The following is a 27,673-nucleotide window of genomic DNA, read 5'->3' on the forward strand; positions in this document are numbered from 1 at the left end:
TATTTCTCATATTCGTTGCCTTAATTTGACTTTTCAGATTTTGCAAAAGATGCTTGAGGTTTAGATCTATCAGGACAATTTATTTCACAATGTCCATATGGATCACTTCTGAAGCATTGGATTTTGGACAAGTCTTTCTTTTGTTTGGATTGTCCTTTTCCATGAATTTTTTTTTCCTTTTGTTATTTTTCTTCTTTACATTCTTATGAGCATTTGTATTAAGAACTTGAACATCTTCATTTAGGGTTTTGTGTTTTCCCTTAATCATTAATCTTGATTCTTCTTGAAGACAATTTGATCTTAAATGATCTAGTTTAGGGATTTTAGACCTAACACTTATACCTTGTACAAAGGATTCCCAAGAGATTGGAAGTCCTCCTAATGCTATTAACAATAATTCTTGATTTTCAATCTCATAACCACGTGCGGATAACTGATCTATCAAATCTGTGATTCTCATTAAGAAAGCAGTTATAGTTTCTCCTTTATTCATGCTTACACTATTCATCTGCCTTTTAAGAGCAAGTTTTTTGCCTGTATTATTGATTATAAATGCATTCTCAGGAGCTCAAAACATACGATATGTTGTGGTATGTTTTTCCGCAATAGATACTATGTGGTCTCAAACAACATCTACAATTATCTTCATAGCCTTTTCAATTTTCTTGATCCATTCTGATTTCTCAGGGTCATTTTTAGGTTCCTCTTTTTCCCTTCTTACAAATGATTCTAATTTGTTTTCTTTTAACAACATTAGTACTCGAAGTTTCTAGGATTCGAAGTTATCAACACTTCCAAGGTGATGTTTGAATCTCATTGTGTTTGTCATCTTTGTAGAGAGAGGGAGGACTGTTATTTGAAGTAAAATCTGATCCTTATAAACTTAGTGTGATCTTTCCTTAGCCAAGCTCTTATACCATGTAAAGTTTATTACCAGATTTGATTGATTGCAGAATTTTGTTACAGGTACAAACAATAACACCTTTGTTTTGATTGCTTCTAGAATCTACAATTGTTAGTGCAGTAATAATAGAAATGAAGTATATGAAACTCAGAATTATCTTCGATCCTTTTGGAGTGCTTGCATTAATAGATTACGATGCCAAGATTACATCGGGCATATTGGATAAATACCAGCAGAAGAGGTGTGGGGATGAATGGCCATGTCTCCCACAGGAGGCATGGACATTCATTCACACACCTGTCCATTGTTACTAATGCAGATAATTAGTTAATGTCTTAACACAGTGATTTAAATGTATTACCAATCATTACATTTGCGGCCCAATATAAAGGAAAGATCGACCATGATCTAAACATCAAAGGAACCAAAAATAATCTCAATCATGCCTTAATGATCTCGAAACATATATATGTCTCATCGGTTGCAGACTATGTAAAATATAACACGTATGTATGCATATATGCATAACAACATGTGCATCATGTTATTGTGTGTATATACATATGTATGTGCTTATCACAGTAATGTCAGACCGAGGCTACATGCATTAACACGCTTCAACAACTTCTGCAAATACAAGTGACATCATTTGGAAGTTTTCGCTTCCTCATAATGTATAGAGGGGGTAGGCCCATTAAAATTACATAGTCACGAGGTATATTCATGAATCATAGTCCTCTTGATTGCTAGAATTCATTGATCACTAGAGAATCCATCACAAATGGTTTATTCCCCTTGAATCAATATAATTGAGATCACCGAAGGTTGACTGAATCACATCCTCTATCTACTCCAAACAGATGTGCCAAACTCTCTTTAAACATCAATCTTCTGAGCTCCTTTATCCTTGAAGTGTAAAACTCTCTCTGAGTCTGAAATCAATTTCCCTTTCTTTGTAAGAACAATCTTGGAAGAAAAGATCAAGGTACATAACTCTTATAGTATGCATAGAAACACAAATGAGAGATTAACTATGAAGGTAGTTCTCAAGATATAATAATCAGAAAATACTTATCTCTTGTCATAAAAGGATAATACCCTTTAGGCAATACTTGATCAATTTTAGCATTTCCAGATTAATGCTTCAACCTCCAAGCTCATAGATACATGATTAAATACATTCCTTTCTTATCAAGAAAATCTAATACAAATTTTATTGTCTTATTTTCACATATATATATTCTTCAATTTCTATTTATACATATTTCATTATCAAAACGGTTATGGTATCAAAGGACATATGTGTCCACTACCAGAGATCACATATTTAGATTTAGATTAGATCACCATAATATAAAGATCAATTTATAATATTAAGTAAATATTAATACTATATTGAATTAACATAGGTATTGATAACTTATATATCACACTTTATAATATCAATTTATTTTTTATTAATTATATAAATGTAAATATCTACATATATTCACATTACTCTTTTCAAATAAATCAATAATACACATATATTATACTTAACTTGGAATCAGCCAAGACGTGGGTAAAGAGTACATGTCTCCTCTTTAGTCTCACTTGAAAATGAGCTAATCACATCCCTTATTTCTTTGATTGATCATGTGGCAATTTTGATTTATAAATATTTATTAATAACCATAGACAGTCCGGTCATTGGCAACCTCGAATTGACTAAATCTTAACTTTATTTAATTTCCCTGCTGACAGTTGGTCTTCACTAATCGGCTAAATAACTGACTGAATTGTTCATTGTCTACAACCAAGATACTAGGCTATCAAATTTTACAGCGGTCAACAAAATGTGACGGGAAGAAGAAGAGCTCAGATCATATGAAACCGTGAGGAATTCATTATTCATTTGTCAAAGTTAATGCATTATCACCATCATCAGACATTTCTGAATCACAAGCCCGTCGATTGTGCAAACACTTATATTTAATCCCGGAGAAGCTCTTGCAAATATCGATTAATATATCCTAAGTCATCCAATACAACGATGCCAATGCATTTTTTTCTTAATGGCAATGGAGATGCAAAAAAGACTAATTTTATTCTCTCGGAGCCTCTATGCAATATAATTGTGCTGCATTGATATGTTAGAACAATCTATAAGAAAAGAAAAAACTGTCGAATACAATACTCCTTACTAACAGATTGGAAAAAAAAAAAGCTAATGGTAGTTGTTACACCTTTTTTTTTTTTTTTTCTAAACCCGTTAATTCTTGCGATTAGAATCTATCACGGAGACCGTAGGCGTTGTCAGTTTTAAAAAACTTGCACAAAAAATAGACTACACTATGGAATTGTATCCACTTGTAGAGAGCCAACAATTGCTAAGGGAGATGATAAGGATTAAAATCTAAATGTCTAATCGTCCTTTGTTTTTTTTCTTCTTCTTTTGTAAAGAGACCTTTTGAAAATAAAACATGGAAAGGTCATTAGAGTTTGACAGCAGTAGTATATGACTTCTATCATGAATATGTCCATAGTGAATCATTAGGTGTGACCCTAGTTTACATCAGGATATACAATAGTTTCCTTCTGCACCCAACATAAATAAAGTCAACACCTCATCACAATGAAGGATCTCTATAAAGAATAGGACCTCAAAAACTCATCAATATTACAGATCAAATCCTCTAAATCAAATGACACTCGTTTCCATCACTGTAATAGTTCTCATATTTGTTCATCTTCAACACATAGCTAATTCTTCTAGTTTGATACCATGCTGTATTTTGAGGATTGCTTGCAGATGTAATTGCATTGCTTGTAAGGTATATGTGTTTCAAATGGCAGCAACCTCTTTTTTTTATATTTGAAATATGAGCCAAGAATAGACATTTCCCATAAGGGACATGTCTACTCATTATAATGTAATTAATATGATTATATATATATATATATATATATATATATATATATTATATTAATTTTTTTCATATAATAAAAAACTTATATCTCAAACATAATAATTATATATAAATTATATCTCATACATAATTATATATTTTCATAGTATTATTCGACTAAAGCTAGCAAACATCAAAATGGAAACAAATAGTTTTCTCTTTCAATTGTTTTCAACTTAAAGTTCGGCATTTTCCATGAGTACTATGTTAGGTGGATATTTTGCAACCGACAGTTTTGGGTAAAATTCCAATCGCAAAATAGGATGACCAGCCATAGCGTGTGAGATAGAGTCTCTCCTACCTTAAAGGAAAAGCACCCCCTTCTCACCATTCCTTGATCAACTCAAGCTAAGCAAGAAGTTGAGAGATTTTGTATAGGGTGTTACTAATATTCTTTCCTTTTAGCACTCAAGAAAGAATCCACTTACCCGTGGAGCAAGTAATGGGCAGGGTGAAATCTCTAACTACATTTCTATCAAAAAGCTGAAAATGGTGATACCGATAAACCAACAGTAACTCAAAGACTAGCTGAAAATGTACTGATTTGGCTCTAAGTCCGGTCATAATTCTATATGAATAAGCTTTACTAATAGGCCACAAAGAATTCCAAAAGTAAAGATATCCTAATTATTTTGTGAATCAAAAAATAGATATGAGCTATAGACAAAGGTTCTATTCTATTTATCTCTACAATTGTTCTTAGTCAAGGCTCTGGCTCCAATTGCTTCTACACTCAATTATCAAGAACACAAGATCACATGAATCAAAGATAACATATGCAAATCATAGACAAAGCTTCTAATTCACACAAGTAAAAATTACACTCAATCAAAGTTTAGTTTCAATTTCTCCTTTGTATTCACTTTTCTATCAAAAAATACTACACGATGAAAGTTTTGCTGGCACAATTTCTCTAGAGTTCTCTTGCATACAATAAAAGGTGAAGGAGCAAAGTAGTTGAGGAAAAGATGGAGGAAAAAATGGGAGCAACTCAACCAACATTGACCTATTCTAACTAAAAGAGAAATTATTGGGTTACATGCAACTGCACATGCAACTCACAACATTGACCTAGTCTAATTAAAAGAGAAATTATTGGGTTACATGCAACTGCACATGCAACTCGCAACATTGACCTAGTCTAATTAAAAGAGAAATTATTGGGTTACATGCAACTGTACATGCAACTTGCATTACATGTAATTACATCTTTTCATGCAATGCATCCTCTTTGATCTACAAATAGAAATAAAAACAAAATAACAGTCTTAAAGATTGTTCTTTAATGCCATGAATTTGATGATAACATCACGCATTGTAGGAAGATGAGAAATCTCCATTGTCTTTGATATTGCCTCTATCCTTATTGCATCTGCATATGCTGATTGCACAAACTTAGAATTTTCCACCAGAGAATCTTGCAAGTGTTTTGCCAAAGATCTATGCGAAGCAATTTTGTTCATTTTGTGAGAATCAAAATCTTCAGAATCTAAATCTGTATTGACCGTGATTATATATTCTGAAGTCATGCTTTCAATTGCAATTAGATTACCATGTTCATTAAGAATTTGACATCTCATTTTCTTTAAATTACATGTGATCCCTATTTCTATTGCCTAACAATCTCCAAGGGCTGCTTGTAACTTTATTATCAATTTTCTCAATGTTTCTTCTTTGTGGCCCATAAGTCTTTGATATCTAAAAAATATTTCACAAGATGGGAGAATGTCACATGAAACCATAACATCTAGATCAAACTTAACAATCTTATCCCAGTCATTACAAATCCCTTTCAAATCATCAGCTTCTTGAGTCAAAGAGGAAATCAAATCTTGTTCCATTTCATCCATGTCTTTGATACGTCTAAGGACTTTAACTGTATCTGTACTAGCTTGGACTCCTTTAGAAATGACTTCTCCTACCCACGACTTGGCAATTTCAACTATCCTTTTCTCCATGGATGTCACAAACACAACAAAAACATTTTGAGAAGATTTTTGCCGAATAATTTCATTTAAGTGAGCAACCTCATATTTGAACTGATTTTTCTTTTCCCGTAATTCATGGTTGCTCTTTGATACATTGGCAAGAGCATCTTGAGCATCCTGTAAGCAACTAAGTCGTGACTGCTTTTTGATCTCTACCTTGGTGAACTTGTAATCAGGGTGGATAAGTTCTTTAATAAGTTTTTCCACTAGTGGCTCAACAATCTCTACAAACTTGATTTTTTCTGAATCAACTAAAATCCTTGAAACAATCTTATCTTTCAAAGATTTGGACTTAGTTTTCTTTACAAGAAGGTTATTTGGGGGTACGACCACTTTGCTTCTCTTCATTGTGATCCTTCTTAACCATGTAGGCAAGCTAAAACTTTCATCTATGGAAGTAGGTACAGTGGAGACCATTGGCATTGATCCTGATTGTATCTCCGTCGTAACTGAGCAAGATTCAATTTGCATAGCTGAATTCATAGGTACATGACAAGAGGATTCTATCATGAACAATTCAAAACTTGTTAAGGATGTATCAAGTTGAGAAACTTGACCCTTTGTAAGAGTTGGAAAATCCTCGAACACATTTCCTAAATGCTCATATTGTTGATTTGTTAAAATGGGAGGAGCTGCTGAAGATATAGGAAGAGCCAATGTATTGACTTCTGAAGTCGGGATGGGAGGTGTGAAAATAGTGGAAAATAAATCCACATCATCATCTATCTCATCCAAAAAAGGTGCTTCCTTCATGGATGGTTCATGAGTTTGTGCGGGTCTTGGGGGATATATGATCATAACTTCCCCTACTTCTTCCTCATCTTCTTCATCAAGTTCTTCATTTGATTCTTCCTGTGACTCTTCTTGTGACTCTTGAATTCGTTCAGGGATCTGAGATGATTTAAGTCCCTTTCCACCCTTTAACTTGAATTTGAGAGATTTCTTCACATCATAAGAAGAAGCGCCATCTTTACCTGTAATATCCAATTGCGACTTCCTTCCAGGAGGACCAAAACTTCCACAATTCAAACTCAATTTCAGATTAACCCTTTTTAGGCCTTTAATTTTCAACCACTTGTTGGTGTTTGCCAAAATGGATTAAACCTATTAAGGATAGCCATTCCTTCCTTTTTCTGCCATTGAATAGGGAAAGGGCATCTTTTATCAAGACCAACTTGATGAAATTTTGGATCAAGAATATTGCCATCATCTTTGATTTGAAAATCTGACTAGATCTCAAGCATGTGAAGATCAATATGATCTGTTGCAAAGTCAATCTGCAGTAGTCCATTTTCATTATATCCAATTTTGTCCGCATGTCAATCCAAACATCTTTGATACAATGAACATGTGTAAAGGCCCTCTTGATTTAAGAATTCATTTCTCTATAATCAAAGTCAAATCTAGCTTTGAATCTCTTTAATGTTATCGACTGAAGTTCTACTTCCATAGTTTTTGCTTTGTGTACAAAATTAATCATATAATTACCCATTACCAGGGGTTTGGCAGAAGAAATACCAAAACCTGGCCTATGCAAAGCATGTTGATTAGATTGTGTTGATGTTTCTCGGATCGTTGCAAATGTACTTGCATTGCCTGTTCAAGGTATATGTTTTCCATATGCAACATCCTCTCATTTATATTGAGCATGGGTGAATGAATAGACATGTTTATTCAATAAACATATAATTAATAATACAAACTTAATTATGTTATATATATATATCTCAAATAATAAGCTCATATCTCACATAATAATATATCTCTTATATATGAATAACCATAGAGTTATCCGACAGAAGCTACCAAACATTAACAAATTGAATTTCCATGAGTTGTTTGGCCAATTCCATTAAAATGATCCTCTCAGTAGCATACCTAGGTAAGGTATATGGCTCTCCTTTTAAGTAAGTAAAGGTTGGAAACTAGATAAAGATACAACCATATTGATTTACCTTCTCCCAAACTTCATCATATACTTTTTTGATGGACAATTGTCTATCAAATAGACACTGGAAATGGCCAACGAAATCATCTTGAAGTCTTCCGTAATGGTACTTACTATTAGCTAGAGTAATCTAATCATTGTAATCTGAAATTGGAGTTTGAAGACGATCTACTTTAGTTGAGAGTCTAGAAAAAGATCCCACGACAGTAGCAATATAAACAAGGAAGGAATTCATCTAGAAAGTTATTGAAGTCCCTACATTGAGCAACTGCTAACAAAGTGCAGTGCTGATTAGTTCTCCCCAAAAGATATGTTCCTTATTATCCATGATTTGGAAAATGAACTTATACATCCAAGGTTCAAAATCATTAGAATCCTTGAGACCACATATCCTGCTAAGAAAGATAATAAGGTCTTTGTACTTCTACTTGAAATTAGATCTGTGAATGGTCTTTGGCCATCTTGAGAAGTTGTTTCTCTTGGAATCCAACCAATATAGATTTACATAATTTTGATAATTTCCCTTATTCTCATTCCATATCTCCAAAGATGACTTTTTAGTCAGATCTATGCACTACATTCTGCAGCACTTTGAAAATCTGCTCAATAACCTTTGGATCAAGGCTTACAATAACATTGCCATCAACATTCTTGATTGTCTTTGACTTTGGACTGAAATGTTTTGCACATCCAAGAACAAAATCTGGTTCTAGGGAAGACATGGGAAACAAACACCAAGTGAATATGACTCCTTTTGATGCGTTTCATTTCATGAGTAATAAGAGCTTCTACCCTTCGCAGGAAATCAACCATGTCCACATGTTTGATCTTTGGACGTGCCGTGAGATTGAGTTGCATGAGCGAACTCTTTATCAAATTGGTATTTCATTTTTCCTTTAGATTTTGATGGTGAGGGCATCTCTTGTGCTTGCGTTGCAACACAAAAATTCCAAAATGTGAACACATCATCACAGGATATTGCCATAAAAGTTGATTTGAAGTATGGTTTAGACACTTCAAGGATGTAATGAGATGATATCAAAAAGAGATATCATACATATGCAGAAGATGAAAAATGGTTTATGAAGTAGGAATGAAAGAGATGGATATGCTTTGAAACATGAAGGTGGAAAGCATGGGAATGTATGTGAATGAAAATTCTTGACTTTAAAAAGTAACTTGGGCTTTCAAGATGTCATTGCACGGAAAGTAGATTACATGTAAATGCAACATGTAATAAGTAATGGAAAGTGAGATGACATGTGAATGTGGATGGAGAATGAGTTTACATGTACATGTGTGTGAAGGATGAGATGAAATGCGTTATGACAAGGAAAGTGAAATTACATGTATTTTCCTCATGAAATGTGAGTGCATATGGAGGGAATGAATGCAATGTTCCTTGAACCGAAGTGAGCTTTTATAGACGTCTTATGAGGAAAGGTGAAGTCCAAGTACATGGAAAAACATGCACATGCATTTTTTGACCTTTTAAAAGTGACCTTTAGTCAAAAATGGGTTCTCAAGGTGCAATTAAATGTAAAAGACTTTTCATGTATTCATGATGTGCAATTGGGTGTGGAAAGTGAGATGAGTAAAATGAAAATGGAGAATGAGATTACATGTAAGTGCGGATGATGGATGAAAATACATGTAATCACATGTGAAGAATGAGATGTGAAGTGTTGTGACATGGAAAGATGGAAATGAAATGAAATGATGAAATGGAAGGTGGAGTGAAATGGAATGTGCTCAAGTTCTTGAGAAAGAAGTTGCAATTTCTTCAAAATGAAGAAAAGCCGAAATGCAAACAAGCAAAACACAAAAGAAAAATGTACCTTTGGCAAAAGACTCAAACATGTCAACAAACAAGCTACTTCAATATGCAAATTTGAATTTGGAGTTTGGGAAAAAATAAAAAACATGAAAATGATCCATTTCATCATTTTCGAAGGAAAAATGCACTTTCCATGGCATCTCAATCAACAAGTGTAAAGCATCAAGCTAAAACATTCATAAAATCAGCAAGATAAGCATGAAATTAATTAGCAAGAAAGAAAATGTCCACTTGATGATTATATGCAGAACATGAAGGAGAAAGAAACTCCAAATTTAAAAATCTTCAAACAACTTGGACTTCTTCAACCTTGCAAAGAGGAATTCGTAATGTGCAGAAAATGAGGCATTTTTCATGCCCAATCCCAAAAAAGTGCCCTAAAAATCCTCCCAACTCCAACATTTTCATTCAATGCAAGAAAATGGGACGTTTTTGGAGAAAAACATGATTCAAATCTGCACTTTCATCAGTTGTTTTGTCATTGAGGAGCAAAAATGTGTTTTTCAATGACCAAGACAAGGATTCATACCACCCAATGCTTCTTCAAAATGCAAAAATGTAAGCTAACAATGGCAAAATCTGGGCCTTTTTTCAAAACATGCCCTAAAATAAGATAAAAAAGACATTTTTTGCATGGAAATGCAATGTTAGATGCATGAGAACACCTTCAAATGCAAAAGTGACCCTATAGAGATCTCCTTGATTTGGTTTGAAGAAATTTGAAGGTTCCAATCAAAAATAGGTTCTAGGAGGGCAAGTGCATGGATGTTTGTGTAGTGACCCCTACCAATAGGCCACTAAAAACCTCTAATGCTGAACTGAGAAATTTTGTCAAACACTTGGCATGCAACTGAAGACTACTACTAAAAGTAAATGCTGAACATAGGAAATTGCTCAAAACCATATGCCATTCATATATCAACAATTTGCAACAATGCCGTACATATTTCAGCCAATAATATGATCATCAAACCCTAGGTTGGCAATATAGATAGTCTAAGAATTACAATACTCTTTCACTTGCAAGATCCTAGCCTTCCTTTGATACCAATAATGCCAAATGGCAAACAAAGACAAGTACAATGTAAAATAGTAAAGTGCTGAAGCTATATTTTGTACTCAGCTGAAAACAAATATTTTTCAGAAAATATGCCAAATGCCAAATGAGAAGTGAAGAACCTGATTGTAGATGGTTGTAATAATTTTTACCAATGTTGAAGATGCCAACACCCAAGCCAAAGTCACCCCAAATCTGAAAATGTACTTCCTTGCAAATTTTCGAAAATGTCTAGGAGTTTTGAAAAATTCCTTAAAAATAAATCATGGCATTTTGGAACTCCAAAATACACCTATCTTTATCTCCTCAATAATAGAAATCTGATGGAAAAATAACTAGAATGATATGCTGAGTAATGAGAAAGATATGAACAAAAATGTGGTTCCAAAGCCCTATCCTGAAATTCTGAAAATTGGATCAGACTTGTAGTAAAAATGAACCAGCAGCTATAAATCTTTTCTCCACCACAATTAAGCCTTCTAAAGATGTCTTGCAATCAGTCTATGACTGAAAATGAGTAGTCCTCAGAAAATGCCCTCCTATAATTTCGGATCTGCTGAAAAAAGCCTCCTAAAATTTCGGATCTGCTAAAAATGGCTTCCTTTAATTTCGGACCTTCTAAAAACGACCTCCTATAATTTTTGCCTTGCTAAAAATGCCTAATTTCTGGTCTGCTGAAAAAAGCCTCCTAAAATTTCGGATCTGTTAAAAATGGCTTCCTATAATTTCAGACTTGCTAAAAATGACCTATAATTTCGACCCTGCTAAAAATGCCTCTTGAAATGCTGAAATGTTGAAAATGGCCTTAGGCCCAATGATGCCCTAGCTGAAGTGACTGTAGTATCAACTCCAAATGTGCAACCCTTCAGAGGATATCTCACCCCCTCAGTTATGCGAATCCAAGGGAGACTGCGTTCCCAAAGACCTAGTGACTATCTAAAACCACTTGGCTCCATAATAGACTATGTGACTGAATCACAATCTGATGTCAAGGGAGAAAATACAAATTGGATGATCAAATGCAAGACCCATAGGGTCTATTTATTCACTTTTCAGTAGCTTCCTCACTTAAACATTCTAGAAGCATTCAAATATTCTTATGAAATAAAGTGCACTTTTATAAAATATTACTTTATAATAGAAAGTGCATCTCAACATCAAATTATAAAACTGGGCCCGAATAAAGTAACTTTACTTTATAACAAATGTAGGCCCAAATCACTAATCAACTGTAAGGACAAAATACTGCCAAATAGTCCTTGATCGACTCTCTCCACATCATCACCAGTCTACGAGAGCCTGTGATAGACTGATCTGGCGTGCTAAACGATGTCAGCCAAAATGAGGACATAACAGTCCGCCCTTCCTAAAATTGCTTGTCCCCAAGCAATGAATGAACAATAAACCAATCAACCCACCTAGATCCCAAATATAGTCATGTACTATACTACTGTCAATCAACGTAGGCTCCCGCAATATCCTCTGCAATATAACCAAGAAGAATCCATGAATGAAGCGTGAATTACTGCTCAACTGAACTTCAAATCCACTACTGCCATAGTCAGGAACCCACAAGACACAAACTCCCAAAATATCAGAACCCAAGTAGAGTGGACATCCCAAATTGCCAAAACAGTAAATACCATCGACACATCCCACTGACCTATGTGGGTTGTACAATCCAACTCTGTTACAATGGTGAACACTCTCGAATGAAACTGTACCAAGTGCGGAGAATCCATACACTGTACACCTACTGCAATTAGCACAACTCTACAAATCACTGACCACTGTCTCATAGCCATAACTCCCATGCACGGCTGATGGCGAAAAGACATCACAAGAAAAACAACAAGAAATAGAACCCAAACCAAATCTGCCTACCATTCTAAAATTGCTTGTCCCCAAGCAATGAATGAACAATAAAACAATCAACCCACCTAGATCCCAAATATAGTCATGTACTATACTACTGTCAATCAACGTAGGCTCCCGCAATATCCTCTGCAATATAACCAAGAAGAATCCATGAATGAAGCATGAATCACTGCTCAACTGAACTTCAAATCCACTACTGCCATAGTCAGGAACCCACGAGACACAAACTCCCAAAATATCAGAACTCAAGTAGAGTGGACATCCCAAATTGCCAACACAGTAAATACCATTGACGCATCCCATTGACCTATGCGGGTTGTACAATCCAACTCTGTTACAATGGTGAACACTCTCGAATGAAACTGTACCAAGTTCGGAGAATCCACACACTGTACACCTACTGCAATTAGCACAACTCTACAAATCACCAGCCACTGTCTCATAACCATAACTCCCATGCACCGCTGATGGCGAAAAGACATCACAAGATAAACAACAAAAAATAGAACCCAAACCAAATCTGCCTGCCATCAACTCCTCAACACATGGACCAAATGCAAACTGATGAACATACCCCACGGTATAATGCTGATTAAAAGAGCCAGCCTTAGTCGACAAGTCACCATGCACAGGTGATACAACCCACTGCAACTGATCACCAGTTAAGTTAGGAGATGACATAGGCAAAGGAGTAGAATCAATAACAACCGTTGAAGCATCACTCCCAAACTCCTGCTCTAAGTCATGTACTATCAAGCTGTCAACCGCAGAACCTATCGCCATGTCATGCCCATCACAACTCTCATCTTGTGGTGTCAAACCGTCCCATAACTGATGACAAGCACTAGGAACCAAAGTACATCTCCATATCATCTCATCAACATGGTCATCGAAGGTAAATTGATGAGCATACCTCACAGTATAATGCTGATAGAATGTGCCAATCTCAGTCAGTGGCTTAGACTGCAATCCAGATGAAACTAATTGCAACCGATCACTAACCAAGATGGAATTGACTACTACCTCCGAATACATCGCCAAGGGAGTAGTATCACTAGTAGGAACCATGTCAATTGCTGGCTCGCCAACATCACACATGATCTCTGACACAACATCCCTAGTCTCCATGCCATCAATAGTAGAGGCCATCACCATGTCAGGCATACCACAACAGTCTGCTGCAGCACCCAACTCAACTGAACCTGACTCTAGTGGAAATAGACTCGATATGCCAATGTCAATATCAAGGATGGATGCATTCCCATCTCCACTGTCTTTGACAATCTCGACCATGGACATCCTTGGATCACCAGACACCACAGCCTGTGACTGTATAGAATCTGGTAAAGACTGTAGTCGTTCTAGCTCCATGGTCACCTTAGCCAAATGAAACTGTGACTCCTCAAAAGTCAACTGTGTACTCTCAAGAATCTCAGAAGTCACCTCGAGCAGCTGAGTAAGCTCACTCACCTCATCTTCCTTGGCCAATAATGCATTTTATGTTGTACTCCCCCACTCGATAAGATAATCTCGGTCGGCTACCAACTGCAGTATAATTCTGTCTCAGAATCCGAATAGCCTCCCATAAAGAGTGGATCTTTGTCAAGAAAAGATAACTGCCTCCTTGCTCATCACTAGTAGGAGAACCCCATCCATAAATGCTAACAACTAACGAGCAGCATTGAAATACTGGCAAGCGATAGCAATGTCTCGCTCACTAATTCTCAACTGACTAGACACATGATGGCGTTGGCTAGACTTTCTCCTACAAACCTTCTCTGACACACTTTCCAAAGGAGTATCCTCAAAGTTACTGGTCTTTAGAGTATTACCATCCACATCTTGTGAATCAACTCCAAAACTCATATCAACATACGAAGTATCAATAACCGTAACACCGCTGCCCAATTCCTCTGTACCAAAAGAAACTACCAAGGAAACTAAGTCCTCAAAACTGCCCATTGCATCCTCATGGAATTCATCAATGCCAATATGATTCTGGGACTCATCTGTAAACACTGCCAAATATGAAAGATCATCAACACATTCCAGCAAGAATGTTCGACTGAATATATGAACAAAGCCCAACACCCGTGTATAAAAACTAATACCAACATCGGACAAGCTGCTAGCACAAGAAAGGACAACACTGTGCAATCAGCTAATCAATTCCATGATAGCACCCAAACAATCACTGCTACCAAAAGTGATAAAGATCTCTAATCAACTGAATCCCAAACGCCAATATAACAATCTCGAGTCCATATCTGAAAACTAGAATCAGCTAGTAACTCAAGGAAACTCCTCACCTGAGTAATATGACTAATACCAACTAACTCCACATACTTGTCTAACACTGTCCTTGTATCCTGGATGTGAATGCAAGATGAACTCAAAACATTATCAACTATCACATATGATCCGCCTATCGCAGGAAGCTGAGTATCAAGGGTGCAAGATGATACTAAACTCAACTCCATGCCATGGTCATTCCCATCTCTTTCCAAGTCCTGTAATGCCAATGGAGTATTCACCAAGAAAGCTCGAGTGTCCTTAAGCTTGCGAGAAAGCCTGTCAACTTCCTTCACCTTCCTCCTCAAGGCATCTAAATAGTCACCAGCAAGGCTAAGAAGATGGTCACGATCTGATAGAAGATGTAAATAACTCAACTTCATCGTTCCCATTCCTTCCCTAATCGCCTGTAAGTCAACACAAGAAGATTCTTCTTGAACTCCCTTATGTCTACCCTGTAACTGAATCATTTGGATGTGATCCTCTATCATATGCCACATCCTGTCATGATGAGATAGTGAAGTCACAATACTGTCTTTGCTCACCTTCAGCTAGCTGGACAAATCATGCGAAGTACTACCAGTCTCAATCTCATGTGACAAAGCATCCAAATGTGTCTGTTACTCCCTCTCAGCAAAGTCATGAATACTCAATGTCTGCTCATCTCTACGAGGTATCTCACCATTGTGCACAACAACATCCTCAAAATCATCATTTGAACCCTCTACGCTGTAGTCATTACCTGTCGTAACTAAACCAACCCGAGTACCTGTGACATCACCCTCTGGCAACCTGTATACAACTGTCTCAACTTGAGTATCAAGTTGATCGTTACTATCAATTTGTGTAATATCCTTTACCACTACCTCTTGTGGCAGAGTAGAATCTGAGACCTTTGCTTGGCTGTAAGCTAGTTTCTCGAACTCCTCATGCAAGTTCCTGGTAATTTTGTCATCTGCCCTGTGAGAAGATCTGCCCAATAGAAATCCAGTCAACTTATCCACCTTAGCTGGGTAGAATAGCATGTCATTCATCATACGGTGTTGCTTAACCAACTATTCAGACATGTCATGACTTATTTTTCTAAGTTCATCTCAAATGTCTAAATAACCATCCTTTCTACTGTTCGGACTCTGGATCTTCCTCCTTTGTCTATCAACTATCCAAGATTGTGTCCTCTGAGACTCTGTACTATACCTGTCCATTCTGGATAAAGTAGAGTGCTGATCACTCATACAAGATGGCTCTTACCCAACAGAATGGCAAGAAAACCACTTTGATACCACTGTAGTGACCCCTACCAACAAGCCATTAAAAACCTCTAATGCTGAACTGAGAAATTTTGTCAAACACTTGGTATGCAATTGAAGACTACTATTGAAAGTAAATGCTAAACATAGGAAATTGCTCAAAACCATATGCCATTCATATATCAACAATTTGCAACAATGCCATACATATTTCAGCCAATAATATGATCATCAAACCCTAGGTTGGCAATATAGATAGTCTAAAAATTACAATACTCTTTCACTTGCAAGATCCTAGCCTTCCTTTGATACCAATAATACCAAATGGCAAACAAAGACAAGTACAATGTAAAATAGTAAAGTGCTGAAGCTATATTTTGTACTCAGCTGAAAACAAACATTTCTCAAAAAAATGCCAAATGCCAAATGAGAAGTGAAGAACTTGATTGTAGATGGCTGTAATAATTTTTACCAATGTTGAAGATGCCAACACCCAAGCCAAAGTCACCCCAAATCTGAAAATATACTTCCTTGCAAATTTTCCAAAATGCCTCTTGAAATACTAAAATGTTGAAAATGGTCTTAGGCCCAATGATGCCCTAGCTGAAGTGACTGTAGTATCACCTCTAAATGTGCAACCCTTCAAAGGATATCTCATCCCCTCAGTTATGCGAATCCAAGGGAGACTCTGTTCCCAAAGACCTAGTGACTATCTGAAACTAGTTGGCTCCATAATAGACTACGTGACTGAATCACAATCTGATGTCAAGGGAGAATATACAAACTGGATGATCAAATGCAAGACCCATAGAGTCTATTTATTCACTTTTCAGTAGCTTCCTCTAGAAGTCACTTAAACATTCTAGAAGCATCCAAATATTCTTATGAAATAAAGTGCACTCTTATAAAATATTACTTTATAATAAAAAGTGCATCTCAACATCAAATTATAAAACTGGGCCCGAATAAAGTAACTTTACTTTATAACAAACATAGGCCCAAATCACTAATCAACTGTAAGGACAAAATACTGCCAAATAGTTGCTGGTCGGCTCTCTCCACATCATCACCAGTTTACGAGAGCCTGTGATAGACTGATTTGGTAGGCTAAACGATGTCAGCTAAAATGAGGACATGACAGTTTGCTCTCAACTTTCAAAAACGAGTTCTAGGGAAGCAAATGCATGCTTTTGAAAGCAAATCGCACCTTTTAGGTGTGAGTGCATGTTTTAAATATGCATTGAAGGTCAAAACACACCTTTTAGATGCCTTTACATGTTTTAAAAACTTGCAATGAGCCTCCTTTAGCCAAAATGCACCTTTTTGGTGCAATTACATGCTTTAAAATATGCCTTCTAACTCCAAACACACCTTTTAGGTGTGATTACATATAACATGTAATTCACACCTTTTTGATGTCATAGCATATTTTTCATGCACTTGCATGCATTTCCTTTCAAAATCGCACCTTTTTTGCATTTTTTTAATGAAATATGCTTGAGGACATGTTGAAAACAACTTAAGTGATGAATTAGGCACATGTTAATTTGATTTTTGATAAAATATTACTTAACTGGGCCACAAACAATATTTACACTATCATATTAAAATATAAAGTGCAAATATCATTTTAAAAGTAATATTTGCTAGAGCATTTGATTTAAAAATAAAAAATTAAATCATACTAAATCGCTAATATAGTCACTTTAGTGGAAAATCAAAAAGCAACTCAACTTAAAAATATAACATAAGGTGCACTATAGTTACTTTAAGTGAAAAATTTAGATGATAAAGTAACTTAAAAACATAACATAAAGTGAATTTAAGTTATATTTTTCAATAAGTGTACGTCAAATTAAAAATATAACATGATATTTTTAATTCGTGCAGTTGCATCAAAAATGTCCACTTTTTGGGCACTAAATTGGTCATATCTTTTGATTGCCAACTTCGACTAAGCTCTAAGATAGATGAAATCGAAGGGAAAATAAAAAACAATGACTTGAGCAAAATCAAAGGACTAAAAACCAACAAACATGCACTCAAAAAATGAAGAAAAAGAAGTTGAAGGCCTCAAAAATCAAGTATAGGCTCAACAAACAGAAAAATGAAAAAGACTTGATGAAAGCCTTCAATAAAAGAATTTGTTACATGAATTGGAGTTAATTGATTGATCAACATTAGCCAATTAAATAATAAATTCAACTTAGAGAAATGTGAAACTAATTTGAAAAAGTTTCATACTGTTACCTACATTTTGTGGTGACAAAATGTAGGGCAACAACTGGCTTTGTTTGGGGAATGTTACTCATTTGTCCTTAGAAACAAAGAGTGACATAGAATTCGGTTCTCTAAGTGCCTTTCTCCACTCCATTGGGCAATAGAGTCAAGCGACAAAAGAAAAAAAAACCAAAAACCTACAACCTAAAACATGACCTTATGTGAATCCGCAGAGCATCCGAAACTTTTTAATTCCAAGTGGACGAAAGAGATTGATTAAGTAAATACATGGGTTTATTTAATTTAATGGGGGGATTAGTGATGCAAACAGGCTTGGTAGGAATGCGTAAGTGGATGGGAGTTTTAGGAAATTTGAATTGATCTAAACTCAAAATAGAGGAAAATGAGAATGATCATTTAATCAATTAAAATTAGAAGTTTATCTAATTAAATAGGATCAAGAAATATAGATAAATTAAATGAATTAGTTTAACTAGGACTATAGAAGACAAAGGGACATTAATCAAATAATTAAATTATTTAATTAATACTATGACCATAAAAGAAGGGGATTATGATGATTAATTTGATCAAATATCAATGATCAAATTTAGGTCTACAGCTTGCATTTTTTTAAAACACCTTACCTAAATATAAAATTAAAATAACAATGTTTGTGAATGATGCTGGATTGCCCCACACCCCTGGACGCTTGTGCATCAGTTTTCATGACCAGAAAACTCAGAGGACCTTCAAACACATTCTGCTGTATAATTGACTATTATAAAGAATCAAGTTTCAAACCAAAAGAAGCATTATAAATATTTACTTTAAGAATGTCTGATAGAACTCTAATCTGTTGCATTCAGACTGTAAATAAATTATGCTACCAACAATGAGCAAATTAAAAAGGGGCAGCCTGCCACTTAAACTCTACACAACCCACCTCTGATTCTTTAATTTCCCTTAATACAGTGATACAATCATTTTAGCATGTCTTTGACCTTATGAAATTTGTATTCATAGTTTTATAATTAACTTAATAGAAGCGGCTGCAATTAAGTGATCCCATTGACTAACACATCCCAAGAAGTATATAAGATATAAACTTATAAACTAAAGGTTATGTAGTCATCAAATGATTCTAGTTAACTTAAAACTTAGCCATGAATGATCAAATACACTAAGTTCATGAAACAGAAAGAGTACTTTAATCTATACCATAAAAACACTCAATCTGTCAATTCAAGAATAGGTTTCAACTAGTTTAAATCATGTAACACTAATATCAGTGTCACAGTGTCCCTTTCTTCTCAGTTCTTAATACTTGTTCTATATTGTTGTCAAATTAGTCTGAGGATGCTGAAATTGATTTTCACAATTTTGTATGTTCAAAAGCCTTCACAGTCCATAGCAAGACTGCAAGATAAAATTCTTACCACTGTCTGATTATTCTCTTAAAAAGCATCATCGTTATTTATAGAGATTTAAATATATTTTTGAAACATCCAAGTTTTATACAAATATTCTCTTGAAATTGAGGTGCTGTAGGTTACCAGACTTTACAAGGACAAGGAACATGCCGAAGTGGAATTCACTGTAAGATATAATCCAGGAAAATTTATGTTTAATGAAAATTTTCTATGTTGTTTGATAATATGGTGTGCAGTAACTGTGATGGTTGCTGCTGTAGTTTACATTAGTCCAACACCCACATTCTCAAGAAACTACTGAGAAATCCTATTAAAACAGATACATTTTTTTTCCTAGATTGGTCCTATCCCAGTAGATGATGGTGTTGGAAAAGAAGTGATCACTCAAATGACAGCAAACATGGCCACCAACAAAGTTTTCTACACAGACTCTAATGGAAGAGATTTTATAAAGAGGGTAAGGGTTTTGTATCTATAGCTATCCTGAATTATACATTTATTTTATAATCTTCATCATAAATAAAAGTAAGGGTGTTGTATCTATAGCTATCCTGAATTATACATTTATTTTATAATCTTCATCATAAATAAAAGTTTTACCAATTTTTTAAAACTAATACAACAAAACATATGGTATTAACCTTGTCATGCATGGAAACAGGGTGCAAATATTGAAAATAAAATATTAACAATGGGTGTGGGCATTGGTAACTTTCCTTGCCAGATGTAAACATGTTGGTTGCAAATGGGTGTTCAAGAAGAAGTTTTCTCCTGATGGCAGTGTTGAGAATCATAAAGGAAGGTTGGTCATGAGAGGTTACTCCCAACTAGAGGCAATTGATCATGGTGAGATATCTTGTTGTGAAGTTTGTCAAGAATTAAAGTGCACACACAACTTAGGGAGAGAGTGGGGAAGGGGTGAATCAGTTGTGATGAATAAATCTCAACTTGAAACTTATAAATCTCCACTCCAACAATTAAAACAATGATGCACAACAAGAGAAAAATGTATACCATAACACAATGATTTGTTAACTAGGGAGACCCTTGATTGAAGGGAAAAACCCACTAGGGATGCTACTCACAATATAGTGTACTAATATATAAGTTCCTTGTGAAAGGATTTGACCTTGTTAAGAGCCAATTATAGTACATTCGGTACAACAGTCCTTGTTAGAGGACAAATCCTTGTTAGGAGATCTTGAACCCTTGTTAGAAAGTTCTAACCTTGTTAAAGGTTGATAAAGAAACAAATAGACCCATTGCCTAAATGCTTCAACGAAAATGAAGAACAATCTTTAGGATAACATATCCAAATCAATGAATTGACTAAACTTCAACTTACTTTACGAAAAAGGTTCCTTTGAAACTCACCACAATCAACCAACTCAATCTATTCTCTACTCTGATCATTCAACATTCAATTGTGCATGAACTAACCATATACATTACATACATGGTACGTGATACATCCCAACCAAGGAAAACAACTTTCCTTTATACCCTCACAAATAATTAATAAGGTCGGCTTGTTAAGGCTTCTCCAATGTACAACTAATTACATAGGACCATGCTAAGGAATACATGCTTTGATAAGTATCATTACAAATATTACAATAAGGTTCCCGTATGTTACAATACAATATTACATCTGACAATTTAACAATAAACTCTCCCTCAACACTGTAGGCTACTGATAAATATACTCTATGTTACATAACAATGTCATTTCCAAAATGATCTCTAAGCCTTGCTACCACAGACATAATTGCACGAACAAGTTTTCTACTACAACCCAAGCTTGCTGACATTAATTCGATTTCACGAATAAGATACAACAAATATGCTACAAATTTGTCTTTGATATTAATTCCTGTACATTGGTTTGTTGTCAATCTTCACCAAACATACTAAAACTTATCCAGAACTCAACATAAAATCCAAGGAACATAGATATGATATCTATACTCATCCTTACACAAATCTAAGCTCATTTAGCCTAACTTGTCATATGCCAACTTTGTTGTGCCAACAATCACCTTGTGATATACAAAATCTCTGTCTGTCATGGTCACATAAACATATGTTATCATCAATGACAAAACCTGTCATCAACACAACACATAAACAACTCATCCAAGTGCTAACCAAACCTTTGTTTCTAACAAAGTTAGCATCTATTGAGTTCTTATTGTCACTTGCTACAACTTCCGATTTAGAAGTTGAGAAGATTGATGTGAAGATATCTCTCCTTCGTGATGAGTTGAGAAAGAAATTTACATGTCATAACCTAAGCATTACATTGTAAAAGAAGAAAAACGTCTGGTCTGCAAGTTGAAAAAGTTTTTATATGGTCTGAAACGATTTCCTGGGATGTAGTACCAAAAGCTTGATTTCTTTGTCTTAAGTTTGGGATTTCTAAGATTGAAATTAGATCGCTATGTTTATATCAAGATTGATAATGATCACATTCTCATTATCGCTTCATATGTTGATGATATGTTTTTGTTTGGGAATGGTAAGAATTTGATTTTTGAAATCTTAGTTTTCAAGATAGTTTGAGATGAAAGATCTAGGGACAACCATGTATATCATGGGAATGGAGACAAGAAAGGATAAAGATAGACAGAATCTTTGGTTGAACTACAAAAAGTATGTGAATTCTATTTTGGGAAGATTCAACATGGTAGCTTATAGATATTTGGTTATCTTTATTGCACAAGACAGTTATTTGTGGAGAATTATCCAAAAATATCATATTTAGATTCAAGTTCGGGCAAAAAAATTTCCATTTGGGTTCATGGGTGGGTTCATGAGTATATATATATATATATTCTGAAAGATCCCTGATGGATCTCTGCTGCAAATCTGCTGTAGATTTATTTTATTTTTGTTTTTTCCTGTTTATTAATGTTTTCTTGTAGAACTAGACGGAAATGCAGAAGAGTTTGTTTGTTTTTGTGTTTTTTATGATTATTCCACATAGAAATGAGAAGTAACAAATGGCAAGAAAAGAGTATGAAAATAAATAACAATATGCAGTAAAGTCAGAGTTGATACAAATCGTACCAAGCAGATCTCTGAATTAAAGAGCCAAATAAAAGATCCAGTACATTTCCTCTAACAATGACGCCACAACTGGCTGATGAAAATGGGCTGATAAGATGCAAGATTCTGCTGTTGAGTAATCAATTTTTCTATGTATCCAAGTGCTGCAAATGACAGAGTATGGCTGCAAGTACGGCTGCAAGAAATGGCAGTGTACGGCTGCTAGAATTCACCTTCTATACGCCAAAGAACATGCCCAACAAAACAAACTGTAGGCCCAAGCTGAAGTGGCGTCTACCTTCCTCCTAAATACTGTTGAAACTACTGACAAACCAATACCCAATGCTGCTGAGGGTTACGTCCCAACCAGCAATTACCCTGGGGTTTGCGTCCCAAAAGCAAATCGCTCAAGCAGAGCAAATCTGAAAAGAAGTGTTTGAAAAATATGCATAATCATGAGAAATGGCGCCCATCTCCTTATAACCCCTTGCAAAGCAATTTGAACCCTAAAGTGACCCCCAATTGGCGTTGGCTATAAAAATGAATTAAATCTTATTTTAAAGTGACCATGTCACTAGAAAATGACCTTTTCCACCATAGTAATAAATCCGCTCACCGAATTGCCCTGAGACCAAAGAGGAAGATTTAGAGAATTTCAAGACCTTTCCAACGAGCTATCATAACATGGGATACGCATCTAGATGAGGCCAAAATTCTCTTATTACTCCAAAATGGCTATTAACTTAGCCTTATTTAAATATTAAACACTAACTTAGGAAATATTAAAAATATAACCCAAGCCACAAACTGCCCAACTGACATCACAAACCATAAAATCATCCTGTCACCTGTCTGTGACTAAGTTGGAAATCAAGGATCCACTAGCAGTCTCATCCCTAAAATCTAGGGATGCTCCTAAAATTTAGGAAACAAGCCCTATCCCTCTGAAACTGAACCCAAAGGGTCATCTCATGGAAACCCAGCCCTGGGCATGATCATACCTCCTAAAAAGTAGGAATGAACCCCATAAATGTAGGAACTGCCTCCTAAAAACAAGGAACGCCACCCAACTGATCAATACCCACCAGAAAACCAAGTCCCCAACACTGAATAACCATACTGGGTCTCTATCCAACCCTGTTAGCCTACAAGACCCCATAATAAGCTGACTCACATGTCTCTATTAGACTGAGCTAGAGTGGGGACATGACAGTCCTCCCCTCTCGGAGATGCTTTCCCACAAGCAACTGTAATGCAGGATGCTATAAAATGCTCTCACCCTCCCAGGTGGCATCCTCTATGGAAAGATCTCTCCATCGAACCAAATACTCTCAAATCACCTGGCTTCTCAGCCGCCGTTCCCTCACCTCAAGAATCTCATCAGGGACCAAAATCAATTTACCTTCCTCATCGATAGGAGGTAATTTAGGTGAAACTATAATATGCTATCCAAGGGCCTTTTTCAGGCAAGATACATGAAATACATTATGAACTTTGCTGCCATTTGGTAACTCAACCTCATATGCAACCTCTCCCACTCGCCTGAGTATCTTGTATGGACCATAAAAATGTGGTTTGAGCTTCTCAGCTCCCCCCCTTTTTAGGGTGCTCTGCCGATATGGTTGTAAACGCAGAAAGACCATATCATCCACCTCAAATGCCCTCTCAATCCTGTGCCTATCAGCATACATCTTTTGCTGATTTTGGGCCTGCTGCAAATTCTCCCTAAGAGATCTCATGACATCCTGGTTCTCTTGTAACCAATCCCGAGCCAAGGGAACTCTACTGTCACCAAATGCCAAATCAGTGAAAGATACATGAAATACATTATGACCTTTGCTGCCATTTGGTAACTCAACCTCATATGCAACCTCTCCCACTCGCCTGAGTATCTTGTATGGACCATAAAAATGTGGTTTGAGCTTCTCAGCTCCCCCCCTTTTTAGGGTGCTCTGCCGATATGGTTGTAAACGCAGAAAGACCATATCATCCACCTCAAATGCCCTCTCAATCCTGTGCCTATCAGCATACATCTTTTGCTGATTTTGGGCCTGCTGCAAATTCTCCCTAAGAGATCTCATGACATCCTGGTTCTCTTGTAACCAATCCCGAGCCAAGGGAACTCTACTGTCACCAAATGCCAAATCAGTGAAAGATAATGCCTTATATCCATAGAGAGCTTTGAAAGGCGTCATGCCAATGGACATATGATGCGTAGTATTATAACAATACTTGCCCAAATGCAGCCAATGCACCCATGCTCTTTGCTGCTTTGACACATAGTTACGCAAATATCCCTCAACCCATTTGTTAACTATTTCTGTCTGCCCATCCGTTTGAGGGTGGTAACTAGTACTAGGTGTTAACAAAGTACCGGCTAGTGTAAAAAGTTCCTGCCAGAAGGAACTCATGAATCTGCTGTCCCTATCACTCACAATGGTCTTGGGAAGACCATGAAGTCTAAACACCTCCCTGAATAACAACTCAGCCACCTGCGATGCTGTAAAATCTAATGCAAATGGAAAGAAGTGGGCATACTTCATTAGCCTATCCACAACAACATAGATGCAATCTTTCCCCTGAACTCGAGGGAGACCTGTAATGAAATCCATGGAGATCCCTGTCCACTTCTGTTCCGATATAGGCAAGGGCTGCAATAATCTCGCTGGGTAGGTATGCTCCGACTTGTTCTGCTGACAAGTCATACACTCACGGACATGGCGTAAAACATCATCTTTGAGACCCTTCCAAGAGAATCTCTCACGTACCGCCCTATAAGTCTTACCATATTCTGGGTTTCCGGCTGTAGGAATATCATGGAGAGCATGCAAAATTTGTTCCTTCAACTGAGAACCCGGAACAAGGTAAACCCTGTCTTTATAGTAGATAATATCATCTACCACACTGTATCTGTCATCCACTATCAATCCCTCCATAATCTCACAAGCATGCTGATCTTTGGAGTATTCAACTAAAAGTTGAGCCTTCTAATCTACTGAAATCTCGCTCAATGAACATAGGGCACCCAATGAAGGTTTCCTAGAGAGTGCATCAGCCATAGTATTATTCTTCCCCTTTATGAATTCGATATCAAAGTCATAAACCTGAATTTGGCTAACCCATTTTTATTGTCGATCATTGAGCTCTGTTTGATTTAGGAAATACTTTAGACTGTTATGGTCTGTTCTCACCACAAATTTACTGCCAACAGGATACTGTCTGAACTTGGCTAACGCATGCATAATAGCCAACATTTCTTTATCATAGGTAGAGTACAACTTTTCATTGTTTTGCAACTTCCTGCTCTCATAGGCAATAGGGTGTCTATTTTGCATCAACACCGCTCCTATACCCAAGCCCGACACATCATACTCCAGGACAAATGGCTGCGAGAAATCAGGTAGTGCCAAAATGGGGCAAGTACTCATAACCTCCTTGAGTCTATCAAAGACCCCTTGTGCTTGTTCTGTCCATCTGAATGATCCTTTCTTTGTGAGATCTATCAAAGGTGCTGCCAGCTGTGAGAAACCCTTCACAAATATTCTATAATAAGCACACAATCCAAGGAACCCTCGTAACTCAGTAATGTTCCGAGGGACAGGCCAATTCTGAATCATCTGAGTCTTCTCTTCATTCACCTTCACCCCCTCAGCACTGATCACATGACCCAAATATAACACCTCCCCCAATCCAAACTCACATTTGGAAAGCTTAGCAAATAGAGACTGACTCTCCATTATGCTAAGTACCTCCCTGGGTCCACCATCTGACGCTGCCCTCAAAATCACCTTCTACTCGCCAGAAAGAAACTCTAACTGCATACGGTGGTGATCAATAATGTAACGCCCAATACCCTGTAACCACTGCATGCCCAAAACCACATCATAATCTTCTATGGGAAGCACATAGAAGTCATCAGTCAAAGTATAATCTCCCATCTGAATACTAAGCTGTGGAATCCGCTTGGTACAACCCAAAATGGCACCATCAGCCACCTTCACTCCAAAACCACCAAACTCCTCGTACTGTAAGCCACGCCTCTCAACTAATTTTTGATCAATAAAGTTATGCATAGCACCTGTGTCTACCAAACTTGTGATCCGCTTACCCTTAAGTGTAACTTTCAACCGGAAGGCATGAAACTTAGGATAATTGGAGAAGGTAGCCATAGCTACTTTAGCTGATGCCACAGGCTCAGCAGTGTCTAACTCCAACTGTGTCGGAAAATGCTCAACATCCTCTGTATTATCCTCAATATCAGTATCAGGAACCTCCTCATCTCCTAACTCAGAAGTCACCTCAATCAAATGAACCTTTCCTTTACCCATGCAACGGTGTCCTGGTTCCCATGGTTCTTTGCAGGAAAAACACAACTTTTTCCTCCTCAATTCATTCCTCGTCTCCTGATTCATCCAAGGAGTTTTAGATGAGGTCCCTCCTTTGTTCTGTGTCGTATTGGCCTTCTGTGCAGGCCATGAATCTCTAAATGGTTTCTTATCTGCCTGATAAGAAGTGGGAACAATATCCAATCTCAATGTCACATCAATAGCCTCCTTAAGAGTAGCTGGTTGGAAAGCACGTACCAATCCTTTTAGTCTATCCTAGAAACCCTCAATGAACAACATCACACTATGTTTCTGGGGCATATCCGGTACCATAACTGCAATATGCTGGAACTCATTAATATAGGCTTCTGCATGACCAGTTTGTTTAATGTGAGCCAACTCCCTGTAATAAAGTTTTGTATCGTTACGGTCAAATCGTGCAATGAGTCGCTCGGTGAACTCAGCATAGGAGTGAACTGAGGCATGATCCTGGGTGACCAATCCATGGTGCCACCAATCATAGGTAATCCCCTCTAAATGCAACA

At 36.4% G+C, this 27,673-nt stretch overlaps 1 protein-coding gene across 10 annotated transcripts in view; it reads left to right on the forward strand.

Moving 5' to 3' along the window:
• LOC149555741 (alpha-mannosidase-like) overlaps positions 1-27,673 on the forward strand; it is a 317,266-nt gene that overhangs the window by 106,654 nt on the left and 182,939 nt on the right. For 8 of the 10 annotated variants that reach the window (XM_089829886.1, XM_089829889.1, XM_089829887.1 and 5 more), the window contains exons 20-21: positions 19,874-19,921; positions 20,093-20,212. The exons of the other annotated variants lie outside the window; for them this stretch is intronic. In XM_089829886.1, the coding sequence (XP_089686012.1) occupies positions 19,874-19,921; positions 20,093-20,212 (168 nt within the window). The remainder of the gene's footprint in view (positions 1-19,873; positions 19,922-20,092; positions 20,213-27,673) is intronic. 10 annotated transcript variants of the gene reach the window in all.

The sequence above is a fragment of the Cupressus sempervirens genome, chromosome 5 (assembly GCF_028749045.1).
Source record: "Cupressus sempervirens isolate cs-2001-9-10 chromosome 5, ASM2874904v1, whole genome shotgun sequence".
In the NCBI taxonomy this organism is placed as follows: domain Eukaryota; kingdom Viridiplantae; phylum Streptophyta; class Pinopsida; order Cupressales; family Cupressaceae; genus Cupressus; species Cupressus sempervirens.